Source organism: Rana temporaria, chromosome 2 (genome assembly GCF_905171775.1).
Source record: "Rana temporaria chromosome 2, aRanTem1.1, whole genome shotgun sequence".
Lineage (NCBI taxonomy): Eukaryota > Metazoa > Chordata > Amphibia > Anura > Ranidae > Rana > Rana temporaria.
In genome coordinates, this window is record NC_053490.1 from 120,926,235 (window position 1) to 120,949,038 (window position 22,804).

General features: G+C 44.5%; 1 protein-coding gene across 2 annotated transcripts in view; it reads left to right on the forward strand.

The window, feature by feature from the left end:
* The window catches only part of AGAP2 (ArfGAP with GTPase domain, ankyrin repeat and PH domain 2), a 319,347-nt gene that overhangs the window by 279,103 nt on the left and 17,440 nt on the right, over positions 1 to 22,804 (forward strand). For both annotated transcript variants that reach the window (XM_040340872.1, XM_040340873.1), the window contains 2 exons: positions 4,844 to 5,066; positions 14,030 to 14,285. In XM_040340872.1, the coding sequence (XP_040196806.1) occupies positions 4,844 to 5,066; positions 14,030 to 14,285 (479 nt within the window). The remainder of the gene's footprint in view (positions 1 to 4,843; positions 5,067 to 14,029; positions 14,286 to 22,804) is intronic.

Here is a 22,804-nt window from a genome sequence, read left to right on the forward strand (position 1 = left end):
GTTAGATTTACTTTTTTTATTATTATTAAACAAGTGTGATTTAACTGTACTTCTGTCTTGGTCTGATTCATGGTTTCTGACAGTAGGCGAAGGCCATGAATTCAGAACATGCAGTTAATCCACTTGTTGGTAATATTTTTTCCAGATTGGATGACCAGAATCACTGCATGGATCAGTTTGCCATAGTGTCACAGACGCTCCTGAGTCGCACCGCTCACCTGGAATCTCCCACTGTTTCTGCTCCGGTACAACCTGTGTTGCAGGCTGTCTCTGTGCAGGCACCCGCCTCGAGTATTACCCGAACCATGGGGTTACATCCTCTGCAATTTTTTCTTGGCTTTGCCAATTATTATCGGAAGTTTATTCGTAACTTTTCGTCTCTAGTCAAGCCCTTGACCGATATGACCAGAAAGGATGGTAACTCACAAAGTTGGTCTCCGGAGTCCATTAGGGCCTTTGAGAGCCTCAAGGATGCCTTTGTTTCTGCTCCTGTGTTGGCACATCCTGATCTTACGTTACCCTTTATCCTTGAGGTTAATGCTTCTAAGACTGGAGTTGGTGCCCTTCTGTCTCAATGTCCTACCTCAGAGCGCTATGCATCCTTGTGGCTACTTTTCTAAGAAATTGTCACCTGCAGAATGCAATTATGAGATTGGGGACAGAGAGCTGTTAGCGATCATTTTAGCTCTGAAAGAATTGAGATATCTGCTCGAAGATGCTGTGCCGGTTCTCATTCTTACTGACCATAAGAATCTCAAATTCTTGTCTGAGGCTAAACGCCTCTCTCCCAGAAGGGCACAATGGGGTCTTTTCTTGTCAAGTTTGAATTCAATTCATTATCTCATTCTTACCTGGTACTAAGAATGTAAGGACTGACACTTTGCCGTGGCAATTTTCCTCCACTTCCAAGATGGAGTTGGTTCCTGTGATTCCTTCTGATCGTATTCTGGCTACGGTTCGCACCAGTCTCACTTCTCCTTTGGGTGACAAAATTCTTGACACTCGGGTCCAAGCTCCTCCTGAGAAACCTTGTGACCGCTGCTTTGTCTCTGAGAGTCTCCGTACTGCTGTGCTCCAGACTTACCATTCTCCCAAGGCTGCTGGTCACCCTGGGAAGAATCAACTCTTTTGGGCCATTTCTCGACAATTCTGGTGGCCTAGTCTTCGTGCTGATATAGCCGCCTTCGTAGCTGCTTGTTCCCTGTGTGCTCAGAGTAAGACTCTATGACACCTTCCAGTCGGTCTCCTACAACCCATACCCAATGGAGAGAGGCCTTGGACCCACCTGTCTATGGAATTCATTGTGGAGTTACCTTATGGTGGTGTCTTATTGTATTCCACTTAAAGCGGATCTCCACTCTAAAGTGGAGTCCCGCTGATCGGAACCCTCCCCCCCTCCGGTGTCACATTTGACACCTTTCAGGGGGGAGGGGGGTGCAGATACCTGTCTACAGACAGGTATCTGCACCCACTTCCGGCCCTACGATACGGGCAAAGGACGGGTTTTTCCTCCGCTTCCCGTCGCCCCCCCGTTGTATGCTGGGAACACTCGGCTCCCAGCACACAGCGGGAGCCAATCGGCGGGCGCAGCGCGACTCGCGCATGCGCCGTAGGGAACCGGGCAGTGAAGCCGGAGCGCTTCACTTCCTGGTTCCCTCACCGTGGATGGAGGGGGGAGCAGCAGGGTGATCGGCTCGTCATCTGCTGCGATCACCGCTGGACTCCAGGACAGGTAAGTGTCCTTATATTAAAAGTCAGCAGCTGCAGTATTTGTACCTGCTGGCTTTTAATATAGTTTTTTAGTGGCACATCCGCTTTAAGAAGTTGCCCACATCTAAGTAACTGGCTTCCATTTTCGCTCGGGAGATCTTTCGCTTACTGTAACGAGTGCTCTCAGCGTCATAGTGTGTTCCACGCTGAAACGCCTACGGTGCCAGCGCGATGACATCATCGCCCGGCGCCACGTGCGTTCCAGCCTGGAACGTGGAAGTGCGACATGGGGATCACCGCTGATTGCATGCCACCTGCCTCTCACCTATAAACAGAGCGGTGTGCAGATTCCAGCTCTCTACCGTCATGTGGAAGGCAATGTTTTGGCCTCGTTGGACAGGGCGGTCAGCAGCAAGGTTCATATCCCATGGTCAAGCAGGCATTGTCAGGGACATTGCCTTTGCTTCACGGTGCACTGGGTAACTTCTGGCAGCTGGGAAGGATGCAGGACAGGATTCAATGTTGGAGCTTGTTCCGCCAATACGCCTCCAAAAAGCTGGTGGTGATTCTGCTACATCTGTCTGCTCCACCCCCTTCTCTTCTTCCTCTATGGCCTCTTCTGCAGAATTGTCCTCTGAACCAGCAGTGCTCCCTAAGCGTTCAAGGGGCTACGCAAGGCTAAAAGATGCCATGCGGTGCTTCGGTTGGCCTGTCTAGGGGACAGGAGCCACACTGGGGCAGAGATTCTGTCAGCTCTACAGGGGCAGGCTCAGAGATGGATTACGCCATGGCAGCTTGAGCCAGGAATGGTTGTATGCAACAATGGCACCAACCTTCCCTCCACCCTCCGACAGGAACACTTGACCCATGTTCCATTCTTGGCACACGTCCTAAATTTGGTGGTGCAAATTTACCAGGTACCCAGGTTTACAAGGTCTGCTGAGGCAAGCCTGAAAGGTCTGTGGTCATTTCCAGCGGTCATCCAATGCCAGTGCTCAGCTGGCTGACATTCAACGGGAATTCAACCTGCCCAACAACTGCCTCATTTGTGACATGCCCACCAGGTGGAACTCAACATTGGCGTGGGGTCCCCCCAAAATCCATACCAGACCCTTATCAGAGCAAGCAGCCTGGCAGGTCAGGAAAGGGGGGGGCAGGCAAATGCCCCCCTCCTGGACCATACCAGGCCGCTTTCCCTCAACATGGGGAGGGTGATTTAACAAGGGAGCCCCCAGATCCCACCCCTCGCATGTGAATGGGTATCAGGCACCCCAACACATTCACCAAAAAAAGTAAAAACACAACAGAGAGTTTTTGACAATTCCTTTATTAATAAAGAAAAAAGTGTCCCACAATGTCCATTCATCTTCATTTACGCCGATGGGAGGCCACCCGGCGACTGCTGTCTCTTGCTGTGACAGCTGTTATATAGGCAAGGGCGGGGCCACCCAGTGATGTAACTGAGTGACCCCGCCCCTTCTGATGTTATGTGATGTCAGAGGGGGCGGGGTCATTCGGTTACATCAGCGGGTGGCCCAGCCCTTGCCTATAACAGCTGTCAAAGCCAAAAGACAGCAGTCACCTGGAAGCCTGCCATGGAGGCGTATTTTTTTATTTTTCTATTTTTTGGGTCTGTCAGGTGATCGACGATGGATGTACATCACGGGACACTTTTTTTTTCTTTTTTTTTCTCAATGCTGCATGCTCGGATAAGGATCTGGTATGGATTTTGGAGGGGAACCCACGCCCATTTTTTTTTTTTACGTGGACTTCCCCTTAAAATCCATACCAGACCCGAGGGGCCTGGTATGGGCTGGGGGGAACCCATGCTGATTGCTTTCCTTTATTTTTTATCTATATTGCAGGGAGCCGGCAATACATTACAGCCGCAAGCAAGTTTAAATGAAAAAATTTTCCTTTAAAAATGTAATTTTGCAGCGGCGCTGTTCTACACATTGCACCGATGCGCCACTTTACAGGCAGACTAAGGGGACACCCCAGGCACAATAGTTAAAGGAATATTACGTATTTATTGTTTCACTTTATGCATTATTAAAATCACTGCTCTTAAAAACAGTTTTGTTGCATTGATACATGTCCCCTAGGACAGTGCTCGGGTCCCCATACACTTTATATGGCAATAACTTGCATATAAGCCTTTAAAATGATCACTTTTGATTTTTCATGTTCGTGTCTCATAGACTTTAATAAGGTTCGCATGTTCGCTAGAACTTTTTGCCTGTTCGCATGTTCTGGTGCAAACCCAACCTGGGAGTGTTCAGCCCATCCCTAGTCACCAATTCCCCAAATCCACAATTTTACAGTTGACGCCTGAACAGATGTAGAAGGGATATCTACCAATGGGGACACTTGTTCTGCTAACAACTGACGCAGATGTGATTTCAGTTCATTTCTGTTGTACCTCTTGGGACAGGAAATGCAAGTAAAGCTCCGCTAATGCGGACAACAATAATAAAAAGAGCAGCAATTGTAAAAATAGGGCTTTTGGGTAGAGGGTTTTAGTGGGAATATGTACAAGCATTTGTTTGTAGGTTTAGTTCATGGGATTAGCTGGCAGCTCCCCATCCATACAGAGGCTTTACATGTGGTCTGTGTAGAATTCTTCAAAGATAAGAAATGATGGGAGCACCAACCCACTGTTAAGTGTCCAGTATGGTCTTTATTTGACCTGGCAGTCAGTAAAGAAAGACCAACACATTTTGGAGGCTACAAAAATCCCTGCTTTAGGTCTAAAGTTTAGATTGCTTGAGTACTATTAGTGATATAATATGTGAAATATGAGAAATGTATATTTTTCATATAAGCTAGTGCTTTGACAGCAATTAAAACCCAGACCGATTCTGTAGTAATGTTTACATTTGTGATCGCTGTGGTGGCCAATGTAAACTGGCAAATGTAAATTTTGCATGCTTTGATCATTCCTAGTTGCCAGCTAGTGGACCTGAGCTCAGCACAACCATTCTAAAGCTAAGCCCTGATTTTCTGTTCCTCATGTCTGCCTACTGACCATATTTTCTAGTTCAGTAATGTCAAAAATGAATAGGAAAACTACGGAGAAAAGTTAGAGGTACAACGCAGTAGTATCCTTTCTATAACATTCTTTGTCCACTAGATCCTACTTGGGCCAGCTTGAATCTGGGTGCCCTGATCTGCATTGAATGCTCTGGAATCCATCGGAATCTTGGAACACATTTGTCCCGAGTGCGCTCCTTGGATCTTGATGACTGGCCCCTTGAGCTGACTCTGGTCCTGACATATATTGGCAATGAAATGGCTAACAGCATCTGGGAGATGACAACTCAAGGTCGGACTAAGCCACATCCTGACTCTTCCAGGTAATGTTTTTTTTTTATTTAGTAAATGTGTGCTACTTATTCTTCTGATTCTGTGGTAATTTTGTCTGTGTTTCTTAACCTTTTAGGGGAAATAAATACTTTAGTAAATCTTTATGCTGAAGACATAAACAAGAATCCAATTGTAAACAAGCGTAAGCCTGGGTTCACAATAATGTTGGGAGATTGTGACCGGCTCTCTGTGGAGCCGATTCACACATCTACGGAGGAGTCCTGTGCGTCTTCTGGTCTGTTTCAGGTCCGAATTCAGCCAAAAATTCAGATTGAAATCGGACCTGAAACAGTGAACAGGGACACACCGCACCACTGCCGTGAGCCGCTCCATGCTGCAGTGTGAACTCAGCCTCAAAGGGTTATCAGTCCCCATGAAGAATCTAAAATATTGAAGAATCAATAAAACTGCAATTAAAATAATTTTTTAAGCGTATGTTTGTATGAACTTTTCTTTTGCAGTGATTTGTACAATGTGTTTAGTTGTCATAAATAGGTATCAATGAAAATGTTTTCTCCGTATGACAGCCATATAAAAGAAATTCAAGAAATGTAACTACCTCAAGTTAATGCATGTGTGTACGTGTTTGAACTAATTAAAAACTGTGCAAGCACAGAAAAATGTATATTGAATCATCCTAGTTGAAAATATACAGTGAACACCCAACTTCCTGTTTTGAGCAGATGGATCAGTGACTTTGCTGTACCAAAATTCCAAACAATTATGTCAGCCCTGCCCAGTTGTCTTTTTCTGGGATAAAGAACACCTCCTCTGTTCTCATCCCTATAACACAAGGGGAGATGTTCTATAATCCAGAAGGGGAAAATAGGTATAGCTGATAAAATCGATTGGGATTTCAGTGAAGCAGAACTGACTGCATGGTACGAAGGAGCCCGTTAAAATAATATTCTTGATAGGGTTACCATATGTAGAGCCCCACTGACCCCCCGGCATCAGGGAGGGCTGACATTTTACCTCAGGGTGCTGGTTCGGCATGGTGGGTGTGGATGGTTGCAGTAAAGTTGGTAAAGATTCAGTAAAGAAAACAAAACAGCCAGGTACACATCAACAGCAGTCTCCTATAACAACCGAAAACTCACAACATTTCTTTAGATGAGTCCCTCTTGGTGCTTTCTCAATCTCTCCACAGTCCCCGGCTAAGGAAGAGTAACCTCTGGTACTTCATGTCAGAACTACATCCTCCTCATGCCTCCAGACAACAAAAGACTCTCTCTCTCAAGCCCCCAGGCAGCAAACAGGCTCTTTCTGGCAGAGCCTCAAGCACATGGCCAGGCATTGATTTCAGGCCTCACCCAACGCAGCTGTTCCTTGCACATTCATACCAGACCAAGGTCTGGGTGGGAGGACCTTGACCACCTGACTTCCCCTAAATATATATTCTCTCCCAGCATGCTCAGTGACCTGAAACTCCTACTGATTGGCTGAAAGGGATATGCATATTCTCACTGCAGCTCATCATACTAATGTCAAAGGCAACAGTGCCATGACAGAAGGGAGAAACCACAATTAAACCAAGTTTAGGAGAAAACCCAAATGATCACAAAGACTATAAATCGGCCAGGTTATTTGCCAGTAGCCCCTGTTTAAGACAAGGGTGCTACCCATATTAGATAGCTCAGAAGTTGATAATATAGGGCCATATCCACAAAAGAGATACTCCGGCGTAAGCCGTCGTATCTCTGGTTCTAACTTTGGAACTGATCCTCAGAAGCAGTTTTCCTAAGTTAGGCAGAAGATCCGACATCTCTAAGGGACTTACACTGCCGGATCTTAGGATGCAGTACCGCATCCGCCACTGGGGGCATTTCGAGTCGAAATGCCTCTTCTAGTATGCAAATTAGCACTTAGGGCGATCCTCAAAGCTTTTGTGCCTAGTTTTTTCGCCGTAAGTGTTAGTTTGCCTGGTGTAAAACTAGGCCTGCTTTTACAAAGTGTAAAGTTAGTCACACCTTGTAAAGGCCCATTCAAGCGACGGCATTTGGTATGCATTCCCGAGGGAGAACTCCACGGCAATTTGTAAATTCCAAACCGGCAGGAGCATACCAGGCCCGTAGGTCTGTTATGGGTTGTAAGGAGACCCCCCCTCCGCCGAAAAATCGACGTAGGGGGTCCCCCTACAATCCATACCAGACCCGTATCCAAAGCACGCTACCCGGCCGGTCAGGAATGGGAGTGGGGACGAGCGAGCGTCCCCCCCCCTCCTGAGCCGTGCCAGGCCGCATGCCCTCAACATGGGGGGGTTGGGTGCTCTGGGGCAGGGGGGCGCACTGCGGGCCCCCCCACCCCAGAGCACCCTGTCCCCATGTTGATGAGGACAGGACCTCTTCCCGACAACCCTTGCCGTTGGTTGTCGGGGTATGCGGGCGGGGGCTTATCGGAATCTGGGAGTCCCCTTTAATAAGGGGGCCCCCAGATACCGGCCCCCCACCCTAAGTGAATGGATATGGGGTACATCGTACCCCTATCCATTCACCTGTAGGCAAAAAGTAAAAGTTATTAAACACACAACACAAGGGTTTTTAAAATAATTTATTATTCTGCTCCGGATGCCCCCCCTGTCTTCGTTATTAGCTCAATTACCAGGGGGGGCTTCTTCTTCCACTCTCCGGGGGTCTTCTCCGCTCTCCGGGGGGGGTTTCTTCTTCCGCTCTCCGGGGGGGGGCTTCTCCGGACTCCGGGGGGCTTCTTCCATCTTCTCCCCTCTTCCGCTGTTGACTCGGCGAACCCCGGTTCTTCTGCAGATGTCCGGTGCCTTCTTCTTCAGCGCTGGCTGCCTGCTATGTTTGTGTGTTAGCTCGATTTCAAACAGGCAGCCGGCGCGGTCTTCTGTGACGTCAGGTTCTTCTCTTCCCTTCTTCCGATGTTGTGGGTACCTGCCGGAGCATGATGGGACGGTGATGCCTATATAAATGGGATGCAAGGTGCGCTTCCATCATTACAGCGACAACAGGCGACGAGGCAACATCGGAAGAGGGGAGAAGAACAGAAGAGAAGACCCTGACGTCACAGAAGACCGCGATGGCTGCCTGTTTGAAATCGAGCTAACACACAAACATAGCAGGCAGCCAGCGCTGAAGAAGAAGGCACCGGACATCTGCAGAAGAACCGGGGTTCGCCGAGTCAACAGCGGAAGAGGGGAGAAGATGGAAGAAGCCCCCCGGAGTCCGGAGAAGCCCCCCCCCGGAGAGCGGAAGAAGAAACCCCCCCCGGAGAGCGGAGAAGACCCCCGGAGAGTGGAAGAAGAAGCCCCCCCTGGTAATTGAGCTAATAACGAAGACAGGGGGGCATCCGGAGCAGAATAATAAATTATTTTAAAAAGCCTTGTGTTGTGTGTTTACTAACTTTTACTTTTTGCCTACAGGTGAATGGATAGGGGTACGATGTACCCCATATCCATTCACTTAGGGTGGGGGGCCGGTATCTGGGGGCCCCCTTATTAAAGGGGACTCCCAGATTCCGATAAGCCCCCGCCCGCATACCCCGACAACCAACGGCAAGGGTTGTCGGGAAGAGGTCCTGTCCTCATCAACATGGGGACAGGGTGCTCTGGGGTGGGGGGGCCCGCAGTGCGCCCCCCTGCCCCAGAGCACCCAACCCCCCCATGTTGAGGGCATGCGGCCTGGCACGGCTCAGGAGGGGGGGGGACGCTCGCTCGTCCCCACTCCCATTCCTCACCGGCCGGGTAGCGTGCTTTGGATACGGGTCTGGTATGGATTGTAGGGGGACCCCCTACGTCGATTTTTCGGCGGAGGGGGGTCTCCTTACAACCCATAACAGATCTAAGGGCCTGGTATGCTCCTGGGGGGGGGAACCCATGCCGGTTTTTTCTTTGAAAATTGGCATGGAGTTCTCCCTCTCAGGAATGCATGCTGAGCGACGCTGTCATTTTTTTTTAAAATTATTTGTTTTCCCGGCGCGTCTTTGTTTTCACTCGTCGCAACTTTAGTGTCCCGTCGCAATCCACAAAGCCGCCCGGCGTCAATTACGTTCGCGCGATGCATGTCGGGAAAATGACGTCACACGCATGCGCAGTACGGCCGGCGCGGGAGCGCGCCTCATTTAAATTGTAAACGCCCCCCGGAGAGGAGGAACGCCTTACGACGGCGGCACTTAAGTTACACTGCTTGAAATTTTTACGTAAGTGCTTTGTGGATCAGGCACTTAGGTAAAAACTTTAAGTCAGTGTAACTTAACTGCTGAAAGTTAAGTTACGCCGCCTGGCTGAGGATTTGGCCCATAATTTCTTCACAGCCTTTGCATAAATCAATCACATAATCATCTATGAGATTAGGAAAATAACAAAAAGATTGTATTATGTACCTAGAATCTATTCTTATGCAGCGTACACAAAATCGGAATTTCCGACAAGAAATGTTCGATGTGAGCTATTTTTGTGTGTAGGCCCCATCGGACATTTTCTGTCAATTTCCGACAGCAAAAATTTGAGAGCTGGTTCTCAAATTTTCCGACGGAAAAAGTTCTTGTCGGAAATTCCGTTCATCTGTATGCAATTCCGATGCACAAAAATCCTACGCATGCTCGGAATCATTGAACTTCATTTTTCTCGGCTCGTCATAGTGTTGTACGTCACCGCGTTCTTGACGTTCGTAATTTCCGACAACATTTGTGTGACCGTGTGTATGCAACACAAGTTTGAGACAACATTACTTTGGAACAAAAATCCACGGTTTTGTTGTTGGAAATTCTGATCGTGTGTACGCGGCATTAGCCATGGCAAAACAGACTCGGGTGTTGTGGTGCTTGTCACAAATATTAGGGCCTGTTCGCACCTAAATATGCATTAAAATGTATAAAAAATGTATGTCCTTTACCTTCCACTGATTTGTGTTGACTTGCATTTTAACACTCGATGACATGCGATTTTATGTAACTTAAATTGCTATAGATTTTTTAGGTTATTTCCTTTGGCATTACATCCTTTTCCTGTTTTGGAGTTGACAGAAAGAGTGAGGAGATGAATAAAGATGTAGACAAACATTTTTGTTTTGGAGAGTAATTGGCAAATGGGATGTCTAGCATAACAGCCCTAATCATTGTAATTGTGCTAGCTATATTAATTGGATAAATGCAGATGAGGAGATTGGGGCAAGGCAAAGAATGCTATTGGGCGTATTCTTTGCTCACACATCGTAAGAGTAAAAAGTGGTTTTGGACCTTTAAACTCTGCCATTGAGCATGTGCATTTACATGAATTTATGTGAGTTGCGTTGTTTTAAAAGGCATTGTTGTAACATATCTACAATATATATACACACACACACATACACACTGTTACCAAAGTATTGGGATGCCTGCCTTTACACGCACGTGAATTTTAATGGCATTTCAGTCTTAGTCCATAGGGTTCAATACTGAGTTGGCCCACCCTTTGCAGCTATAACAACTCCAACTCTTCTGGGAATGCGGTCCACAAGGTTTAGGAGTGTGTCTATGGGCATGTTTGACCATTCTTCTAGAAGCACATTTGTGAGGTCATGTAGAAAAAAGTGTGGGGGTGGTGGCGCTGCCTAACCCCGAGGAGTGATCTTCACAGAACTATATGAGGATATGTGATATAAACTATATGTTCTATTAAAGATTGCATAAACAATAATATGTGTTTAGGCCGTTGCCCAAATTGTTCACTTTAGCAGTGTATTAAGGATCCCTAATTAGGTGCAGCTGAGCAATAGACACTCAGAAAGCTAACAATGTGACAAATTGACTCCTGATAAACAGTGTGTGAACAGAAGGATCCTTATGTTATATAATGTGTCAATACATATAATGGTTCAATGCATATAATGGTATTGTAAAAAACTGTGAACAAAATAGGGTACCTTGTATGTACCAATTAACAAATGCTGCCCAACATTATTCCATAATGTGCCAAAAAATCCTGTAAACAAAAGGTAGGTAAATCAGAACGGTGGTGGTCCACACCACATATTAAAGAGAGTCCAAAAAAAATGAAAACAAGTAATAAAAGTCCAGTAAGTTTAAATGTCCGGTATTATTCAGCATTGAACTTCCATTGATATATGTTCAGACCGATGCGTGATCTCGCAGTGAGGAGTGCTCTTATACAACAAGTGATCCTGAGGTGACTACAGGTGCTCCCCCACAAGGGTCCCCACTCACCAACTCCAATCACCCCTCCAGGGGTATACAGCATATAGAGTCAGGTCTCATAGACATCCCCCGTCTTATTCCACCGCTCACCCAGTTCGCTGTATGCAGGCTTTCCGCAGAGAATCCAAGACCTCAGAGAAATTGGCACCAGCAAGTTTCCAGTTATCCTCAGAAAATAAGAGATTTGGCTCCCATGGTGTAGTATCAAAAGTAATGTTTAATAACTACCACCAAATAAAACTAACATAAAATATTTAAAACTTGTACACCAACTCCTGGCTGAACCAGGCATGTAAAAGATAAAAGTAAAAACACGGTACGGCAACCAAGCTGGAGATCGAAGCGTACGCTCCAACTGCGTTCTAGCTGACGGTACCCCGGAAATTACGTAATGTGCATGACTCCGCCATTTGTGATGTTGAACGAGAAGGCCTGTCTCGCAGTCTCTGCTCTAATTCATCCCAAAGGTGTTCTATCGAGTTGAGGTCAGGAATCTGTGCAGGCCAAATAAGTTCCTCCACTGGAACTAGGGGGCTAAGCCCAACCCCTAAAAAACAACCCCACACCATAATCCCCCCTCCACCAAATTATTTGGACCAGTGCGAGTTTGGGGTGGAGGAATTTGATGGGCCTGGAGTCCTGATCTCAACCCGATAGAACACCTTTGGGATGAATTAGAGCGGCCACCGCCAGCTAGGCCTTCTCTCCCACATCAGTCAAACATTCCCATAGACACACTCCTAAACCTTGTGTACAGCCTTCCCAGAAGAGTTGAAGCTGGACTAAGACTCCATTAAAGTTCATGTGCATGTAAAGGCAGGCGTCCCAATACTTTTGGTAACATAGTGTGTATATATATATATATATACAGTGATGAAAATAAGTATTTGAACACCCTGCTATTTTGCAAGTTCTCCCACTTGGAAATCATAGAGGGGTCTGAAATTGTTATCGTAGGTGCATGTCCACTGTGAGAGACATAATCAAAAAAAAAAAAATCCAGAAATCACAATGTATGATTTTTTTAACTATTTATTTGTATGATACAGCTGCAAATAAGTATTTGAACACCTGAGAAAATCAATGTTAATATTTGGTACAGTAGCCTTTGTTTGCAATTACAGAGGTCAAACGTTTCTTGTAGTTTTTCACCAGGTTTGCACACACATTAGGAGGGATTTTGGCCCACTCCTCCACACAGATCTTCTCTAGATCAGTCAGGTTTCTGGGCTGTCGCTGAGAAACATGGAGTTTGAGCTCCCTCCAAAGATTCTCTATTGGGTTTAGGTCTGGAGACTGGCTAGGCCACACCAGAACCTTGATATGCTTCTTACAGAGCCACTCCTTGGTTATCCTGGCTGTGTGCTTCGGGTCATTGTCATGTTGGAAGACCCAGCCTCGACCCATCTTCAAAGCTCTAACTGAGGGAAGGAGGTTGTTGCCCAAAATCTCGCAATACATGGCCCCGGTCATCCTCTCCTTAATACAGTGCAGTCGCCCTGTCCCATGTGCAGAAAAACACCCCCAAAGCATGATGCTACCACCCCCATGCTTCACAGTAGGGATGGTGTTCTTGGGATGGTACTCATCATTCTTCTTCCTCCAAACACGGTTAGTGGAATTATGACCAAAAAGTTCTATTTTGGTCTCATTTGACCACATGACTTTCTCCCATGACTCCTCTGGATCATCCAAATGGTCATTGGCAAACTTAAGACGGGCCTTGACATGTGCTGGTTTAAGCAGGGGAACCTTCCGTGCCATGCATGATTTCAAACCATGACGTCTTAGTGTATTACCAACAGTAACCTTGGAAACGGTGGTCCCAGCTCTTTTCAGGTCATTGACCAGCTCCTCCCGTGTAGTCCTGGGCTGTTTTCTCACCTTCCTTAGGATCATTGAGACCCCACGAGGTGAGATTTTGCATGGAGCCCCAGTCCGAGGGAGATTGACAGTCATGTTTAGCTTCTTCCATTTTCTAATGATTGCTCCATCAGTGGACCTTTTTTCACCAAGCTGCTTGGCAATTTCCCCGTAGCCCTTTCCAGCCTTGTGGAGGTGTACAATTTTGTCTCTAGTGTCTTTGGACAGCTCTTTGGTCTTGGCCATGTTAGTAGTTGGATTCTTACTGATTGTATGGGGTGGACAGGTGTCTTTATGCAGCTAATGACCTCAAACAGGTGCATCTAATTTAGGATAATAAATGGAGTGGAGGTGGACATTTTAAAGGCAGACTAACAGGTCTTTGAGGGTCAGAATTCTAGCTGATAGACAGGTGTTCAAATACTTATTTGCAGCTGTATCATACAAATAAATAGTTAAAAAATCATAAATTGTGATTTCTGGAAAAAACATTTTTGATTATGTCTCTCACAGTGGACATGCACCTACGATGACAATTTCAGACCCCTCCATGATTTCCAAGTGGGAGAACTTGCAAAATAGCAGGGTGTTCAAATACTTATTTTCCTCACTGTATATATATATATATATATATATATATATATATATATATATACACACACTGTATATTCTTCTAATACATAAAAACTGTGTGCTCCAAATAATCTCACTAAATATAAGATTTCAGTGTTCAACCCCTTCCGCAGGTTGTTCTGGCTCAAACCCTTCTAACTACAAGGTTCAAAATCTCATATAAAATGTGAGTCTTATAATTTAACGATAGTGGGTCAAGTACATCCTCTCAGATGTGGGAGACACCAAAATACAATTTGGAGTATGACATGCATGTATATTAAGAGACAGAATTTATTGTTTTATGTCTTTATTTTGTGCACAGGGAAGAGAGAGAATCATGGATCCGAGCAAAGTACGAGCAGCGTTTATTTTTGGCTCCTTTAAAAAGCCCAGGGGTGCCACTTGTCAAACAGCTGTTCAAATCAGTTCAAGAAAAGAATCTGCCCAATGTCTTACTTCTGCTGGCACACAGTAATAAGGAACAGATCAATAGCCCCACCGGAGATCGGGACAGGCGCACCGCTCTTCATATGGCCTGTGAGCTGCCTAATGTGGTGATGACACAGCTGCTAGTCTGGGTGAGATACTAATGTTATCCAAAACATTGCTGTTTCTTCTACTGGCTATTATGTATATATTTGTGTTTTTAATCACTTTGCATTGTGTTTTTTATTAAGCTGTAACAAGACAGGGATATAATGCTAGTATATAAATAAAAAAAAGACCATGCTATAACCATGTTCTACCACTTCATTAATGGGCACTTTCACCTGCTTCCTGCACAGGCCAATTTTCAGATTTCAGCACTTTCACACTCTGACTTACAATTACTCAGTCATGCAACACTGTACCCAAATTCATTTTGTATTATTTTTTGAGATCGATAGAGCTTTCTTCTGGTGGTATTTAATCACCATTGGGTTTTTGTATTTTTTTGCTAAACGAAAAAATTATCGAAAAGGTTGAAAAAATAATTGTTTGGGGGTTATAAAATGTTGCAAATAAATTATCTTTCTTCATAAATTTAGGCCAAAATGTATTCTGCTACAGGTCTTTGGTATAAATAACCCAAATCAGTGTATACTTTTTACTCTTTCTGAAAGTTATAGAGTCTATGATCTATGGTATATACATTTGAAAAATTATCAATCCTGATGTACGGACGACCTTATTACATTTCTGAAGGCCATAAAATGCCGGGGCTGTATAACAACCCCCAAAATAACCAGTTTTTGGAAAGTAGACACCCCAATGTATTTAGTAAGAGGCAAGAGGCGGGGGTTGGTTAAATAACAATATTATATACTTAACCAATACAACAGGTTCTCATTTGCCAAGAGGATTTCCATAGGTTATCCAAAGAATATAGAGTTGTTTGCATTACTGACAGATAGAGACAGATATGCACTGGAGTGGCAGATCAGTTTTAATTTTATCCTTATATTATATACTTTATTGGTGTATTTTGAAATGTATAGCATGTCTCAAAAAAGTTGGAACAGGGCAACAAAAAGCTGACAAAGTAAGTGGTACTAACAAGGAAGAGCTGGAAGAACAATGTGCAAAGACATAACAGGCCAGTAACATGATTGACTCTCTTAGGCCCCGTACACACGACCAAACATGTCTGCTGAAACTGGTCCGCGGACCAGTTTCAGCAGACATGTTCGGTCGTGTGTAGGGCCGACCGGACAATTTTCCGGCCGACCGAACAGGTTTCCAGTGGGCAAATGTTTCTTAGCATGCTAAGAAACATGTCCGCTGGAACCCTGTCCGTCGGACATGTCCGATGGTCAGTACGACTCATCGGACATGTCCGCTGGCCCGAGAACCCGCGCATGGCGTCGAAGTGATTCGACGCATGCGTGGAAGCATTGAACTTCCGGGTTTGCGGACGTGGCGGCGTCAACGTCACCGCCACGTCACCGCGCTGTCTGTCCGCGGGGATTTTGGTTTGATGGTGTGTACAACCATCAGACCAAAATCTGCTAGCAGACATGTCCGATGAAAACGGTCCGCGGACCGTTTTCATCGGACATGTCCGCTCGTCTGTACGAGGCCTAAGATGCTCTTTTTATACCCAGAGTATCTCAGAAGTAAAGATGGGCAGATGTTCGCCAATCTGTGAAAATCTGCATCTAAAAATTGTCTAACAATGTCAGAATAATGGGCCTGATCCTCAAAAGGGATACGCTGGCGTACCTACTGATACGCCGTCGTATCCCTGTTTCTATCTATGGAACTGATCCACAGAATCAGTTTCACATAGATAGGGAGAAGATCCGACATGTGTAAGGGACTTACACTGTCGGATCTTAGGATGCAGTACTAAGGGGGCATTTCTCGTCGAAATGCCGCTTTGGGTATGCAAATTAGCACTTACGGAGATCCACGAAGCTTTTACGCTTCGTTTTTTCTCCGTAAGTATTAGTTTGCCGTCGCAATATTAGGGCTGCTTTTACAAGGCCTAAACTGTTTAGACCTTGTAAAAGTAGACCCTTCTATCCCGTCGCTGTCTTTTTTTTTCGAATTTTTTTTTTCCCGCCGCAACTCGTATTTTTTTTTACGCCCGTCGCGATTCTCAAAAACCTGCGCAACGTAAAACCGCGCGAAGCACGTCGGAAAAATGACGTCGGGAGCATGCGCAGTATGTCCGGCGCAGGGGCGTGCCTAATTTAAATGGGACTCGCCAAGGCGTTCCCCATTAGGAACGCCTTGCGCCGGCCGGATTTAAGTTACACAGCCGAAAATTTCTAGGTAAGTGCTTTGTGGATCAGGCACTTAGGTAGAAATTTTCCGGCGGTGTAACTTAAATCCGAATATTTAAGTTACACCCGCTGGCTGTGGATCAGGCCCTATGTTCCTTAACATAAAAAACAAAAACAATGTTGTTTTTACCCGTGATCTTTAGGTCCTCAGACGGCACTGCGTTAAAAACAGGCGTGATTCTGTGATGGACATCTAGGGAAATTGTGGCCTCTAGCACCATCTATAATCATGTGCCTTCATCCCTAAATCTATACATAAAAGTTTGCATTCCCCTTGGACTTTAAATAAAGCACATGACATCAAAGTAATAAAAATCAATACAAATGATTACAAATGTATTAGTTAAATTATAAATAGATCTGATGGCAATAAAATAAATATATAATACTGAAGAGCTGATGAGTAGCAGAAATACAATATCTGCATGGATAGATTGCAATAAATTCATTCATAGTATAAATACATTTAAATGTGGCATCCAAATGTATAACGTATGATTGTAACAGAGCTGCATCCAAGAACTCAACGTATTTCATCGAACAACGTTCACTTCTTCAGGAGTAAATGCGTGTCTGCGAAAAATAAATAATGACAGAACGGTTTGGGAAGATAAGGGAAAAAAAGGAAGTTTAAAACGGTCAATGGAATATCCCATCCTGCTACTTACAAGATTACAAGACAGCTCAAGATTGGACATAGTGATGCTGAGGACAGGTGGTTCCTGGGGGCGTCTATCCCAGGAACTGTGGTCGTGGGCAGGCGGACTGTGAAAAATAACATGCTTAAAGCGGGGGTTCACCCTATTAAAAAAAAAAAAAAAATTTTTTTTATTATACCATTACATTCGGCATCGTAGCGCGAGCTACAGTATGCTGGTCTTACATTTTTTATCCCCGTACTCACCGTGCTATGGATCGTTGAAGATTCCGGGGAATGGGCGTTCCTATGGTGAGAGAAGGTGATTGACGGCCGGCCCTGGCACGTCACGCTCCTCCGGAAATAGCCGAAATAGGCTTGGCTATTCACGGCGCCTGCGCATAGCCTGTGCGCAGGCGCCGTGAAGAGCCGAGACCTACTCCGGCTGTCTTCGGGGAGCGTGACGTGCCAGAGCCGGCCGTCAATCATCCTCCCTCTCCATAGGCACGCCCATTCCCCGCGGGAGTCGGAAACTTCAATGATCGATAGCACAGTGAGTACGGGGATTAAAAATTTAAGACCGGCATACCGTAGCTCGCGCTACGATGCCGAATGTAATGGTATAATGATGTCAAGGAGGGTGAACCACCGCTAAATAAATAGAATGAATGTATGATCATAGAAGTGAACCAGGTGTAGCCGGATGGTAGGGATAAGCCTGATGTTTGCGTCGAACATAAGTTCCACTCGAACATTGGGTGTTCGCCTGTTCGCCGAATAGCAAACAATTTGGGGTGTTCGCGGCAAATTCGAAAAGCCACAGAACACCCTTTAAAAGTCTATGGGAGAAATTAAAAGTGCCCATTTTAAAGGTTAATATGCAAGTTATTATCATAAAAAGTGTTTGGGGACCTGGGTCCTGCCCCTGGGGACATGTATCAATGCAAAATAAAAAACCCTACAGGATGACTGCTGAGTGAGTTGAAAAAAGAAAGCAAGGCATGATTCCCTTCTATTTTACTTTCTTTCTCATTACATTTTATAATTTTTTTTCTCTTTCTTTACTTAAGTGGGTTGTGAGCCATGCTAACTAACTATCTATCACACGCCTTGGTTTGCCCTTTTAACTCATGCAGCAGACACATGGGCTATACCTGATTCACATGTATTATTACACACTTATTTGTGTCTATTATATATTAGTTCCTGCACAGTTTTGAATTTCCTTCTTCACTTATGTGGGTTGTGAGCCACGCCAACACACTATCTATCACACACCTTTGTTTCTTTTGTCAACTTACTCAGCAGCCATCCGGCTACACACCTGATTAACATCTATTATCATACATTCATTCTGTTTATTTAAGCACATTATTTTTCACATAAATCTCTTGGACTGCTGTGGCTATTATTACACTATGTCAACCTATGCTTTCTTGAAGTCCTCCTGCCCTCTATCAGAGCCTTTGATCCCCACAGGTCACACTGCCACAGTTCCTGGGATAGACCCCCAGGAGCCCCCTGTTCTCAGCACCACCATGTGCAATCTTGAGCTGTCTAGTAATCTTAAAGTAGTAGAATGGGATATCCCATTGATAGTTTTAAACTTGCTTTTTTTTTTCTTATCTTCCCCAACCATTCTGTCATTATTTATTTTTCGCAGACACGCACCCTGCATTTTATGCACCGTACACATGCTCGGGATTTCTGCCGGGAAAAAGTCAGTTGGGAAATACCGACTGGAAAAAAATAAAGCTGGTTCTCTATTTTTGCTGGCGGGTTTGGCAGTTTTCCCGTTGGAACAACTGCGAGGGAGCATACACACAGCCGGGATTCCCGGCCAAAAGCTCTCATCACAGTTTTTCCGTCGGGAAACCTGCTTGTGTGTAAGAGGCATTACTCCTAAAGAAATGGATGTTGTTCCACGAAATGTGTTGAGTTGTTGGATGCAGCTCTGTTACAATCATACATTGTACATTTGGATACCACATTTTAATTTATTTATACTATAAATTATTTCATTGTAATCTATCCATGTGGATATTGTGTTTCTGCTGCTGATCAGCTCTTCAGTATTATATATGTATTTCATTGCCATCAGATCAGTTTATAATTGGACTAATACATTTGTAATTATGTGTATTGTCTTTATTATTACATTGATGTCATGTGCTTTATTTAACCACTTTTCTACAGAGTCATTGTGAAATGACATCGGTGGGAACCCTCCCTCCCTCTGGGTGGACGTCATATGATGTCATGGGCTTCCCGGGTGGCTAGGGGGCGTACTTTTGCGGCCGCTGAGCTCGGGACCCGTTGCACGTGTCCGCAATATCCGCCGGGCACCCACGATGGCAAGCAATCGCCTCAGGACCATAGATCTGTGTGTGTAAAAACACACAGATCCATGTCCTGTCTGTGAGAGGAGACCAATGTGTGTTCCCAGTACAGAGGAACACACATCGGTCTCCTCCCCTTTTGGGTCCCCTCCCCCTACAGTTAGAATCACTCACTAGGGAACATAATAACCCCTTGATCGCCCCCTAGTGTTAACCGCTTCCTTGCCAGTCACATTTACACAGTAATCAGTGCAGTTTTTTAGCACTAATCGCTGTATAAATGTGAATGGTCCCAAAAATGTGTCAAAGGTGTCCGATGTGTCCGTCGCAGTGTCACGGTCACAATAAGATCGCCGCCATTACTAGTATAAAAATAAATAAAAATGCCATAAATCTATCCCTTATTTTGTAGATGCTATAACATTTGCGCAAACCAATCAATAAATGCTTATTGCTATTTTTTTCTACCAAAAATATGTAGAAGAATACGTATAGGTTTAAACTTAGGAAAAAAATTGTGATATTTATTAAATCAAAAAGTAAAAAATATTGTGGTTTTTTTTCAAAATTGTCGCTCTTCTTTTGATTATAGCGCAAAAAAATAAAAACCGCAGAGGTGATCAAATACCACCAAACGAAAGCTCTATTTGTGGGGGGAAAAAAAGGTTTTTTTTGGGTACAGTGTTGCATGACCGCGCAATTGTCATTCAAAGGGCGGCAGCGCTGAAAACTAAAAATTGGTCTGGACAGGAAGGGGGTGAAAATGCACTGTATTGAAGCAGTTAAAGTCCCAGGGGAATGCAAATTTGTATCTGTGATGGACATTGATGCATGGTCTCAGGAATACTTCCAAAAACAATGTCTGTGAACACAGTTCACTGTTCCATACAAAAATGCAAGTTAAAGTTCTATCATGCAGAGAAGAAGCTATATTTGAACATCCAGAAATGCTGCCATCTTCCCTGGGCCAAAGTTTATTTAAAATGGTCTGTTGCAAAGTGGACAACTGTGGTCAGAGTAATTGAAATTTTACATTCTTTTTGGCAGCCATGGGCATTATGTTATTCAGACTAAAGAGGGGGGGGGGGGGATTCTGGCTTGTTGTCAGCTCTCATTTCAAAAGCCTGCATCTTTGATGATAGGGGGTGCATACGGGATAAGCAGCTTGCACATGTGGAAAAGCACCGTCAATGGTGAAAGATATATGCATATAGCATATGCTCCCATCCAGATAATGTCTTTTTTAGGAAAGACCTTGCATAATTCTGTAGAACGATGTTAAACTGCACACTACATCTATCACAACATAGTAGAAAAATAGTAGAAAATAGTAAAAAAGTCTGGATGCTTAACCTCCCTGGCGGTATGATTCTGTCTGGAATTACGTACCAAAAGCGGTTGCAAGGAAATTTGCCGTTTTATACTGTAGGCCTGTAATTCTTAGGAATAACTCACTTAAATCTGACCAAACAAGAGTCTAGTAGGCATCCCGGGTATGATTTTTTTTAAAAAACAAAATTATAAATTATAATATAATAAATAATTATAAATAATCATAACAAATAATAATATAATTATAATAAAAATTATTCAATAATGTAATCAACTCAAAATCACAGAAATTTGCTCAGTTGCAGAATTGTCGCTGTCATTACTTTTATTTTTTTATGACGAATTTCCCCACAAATCGCTATCGCACAATTCTGCAAGTGATTATAATTTATTATCGCTGTTTTCTAGCTGCTCTAAAACCATTTTTGACATAAAGGGACACTTTTGGTTGCTATGGACAATCTACAGTTTGCCGGCAGAAAGAACCGTTTTTATTATATAAAAGTACATGTAGGGCACTGGGCAGACCACTAGGGACAAGGGGGGTGTGTATTTTTTACATACAGTACTGTAATCTATAAGATTACAGTATACTGTATGTATTGTGTTTGTTTACTTTTTTGAATTTGGCGCCGTTCTCCGCCCCCATGCGTCGTAACGTCGCAGGGAACGGAGATCGGCGGCACACGGTGACACTGTGAATCGAGCGAGGACCCGCTCGCTCACACAGCGGGGATGCATCGCAGGATCCAGGGACAAGGTGAGTAACTTGTCTGTGGATGCTGCGAAGGTAAGCCGCGCCGCTGCACACTCTGCACAGCTACCCCGAGCGTGACTCGGGGATACCGATCCCAGCATGAAAAAAACACCCCGAGTCACGCTCGGGGATACCGCCAGGCAGGTTAACTGGCCTGCCTGGAGTGCAGAACTTTCACCAATTGAAAATATTTGGCGCACCTTGAAAATAAAAATATGACAAAGACGACCCAGGACCGTTGAGCAGTTGGAATCCTATATCAGGCAAGAATGGGACAACATTCCTCTCCCAAAACTCCAGCAACTGGTCTCCTTGGTTTCCAGACATTTACAGAGTGTTGTTAAAATGGTAGTAAAGTGTAGCAAGAGTAAAAAAAAATCCTCCCTGCAATTTTAGGGCATATTGTGCTAATATGCATAGCATACTAGCACATTATGAAAGACTTACCTTAAAACAAAGCCCTCCACTGGCACACCGTCACCACTGACAGAGCTTCCATGTTCACCCAGTCTTCCTTCTGGGTTTGTGGGCTCCAGCTGCATGCGCAAGTGAGTCATGACTGTGGCATAGCGCAGGGGATGGCATTAGTACGTCAGCAGGTGACATCACCAGCTAGAGAAACAGTAAATCTCTCCTAAACTGTTTACATTTAGGAGATATTCCTTGTACCTACATCTAATCTTTATTATAAGCTTACCTGCAAGTATAAGTGTCCTAGCGGTATTTACTACCACTTTAAAATAAGTGGGGATGCTACACTATGGTAAACATGGCAGTGTCCCAATTTTTTTTTAGACGTGTTACTTTCAATTTCCAAATTGCCTTAAGGTACATTCTTTCATTTAAACATGTATTGTGTTTTCTTTCTTTTTCTATTGAGAATAAAATTATGGGTTTATGAGATTTGCAACTTATTGCATTCTGTTTTATGTACCGTATATACTCGAGTATAAGCCGACCTGAGTATAAGCCGAGATACCTAATTTTACCACCAAAAAATGGGAAAACGTATTGACTCGAGTATAAGCCTAGGGTGAGAAATGCAGCAGCTACTGTAAGTGGATAAGAGGGTCAACAATGCCCATTTGCAGCTTCACTGTGTCCATCGCAAGCCTCACTGTGCCATTGCAAACCTCACTGTGCCCATTAAAAACATCACTGTGCCATTGCAAGCCTCACTGTGCCATTACAAACATCACTGTGCCCATTACAAATATTACTGTGCCCATTACAAACATTACTGTACCCATTGCAGCCTCACTGA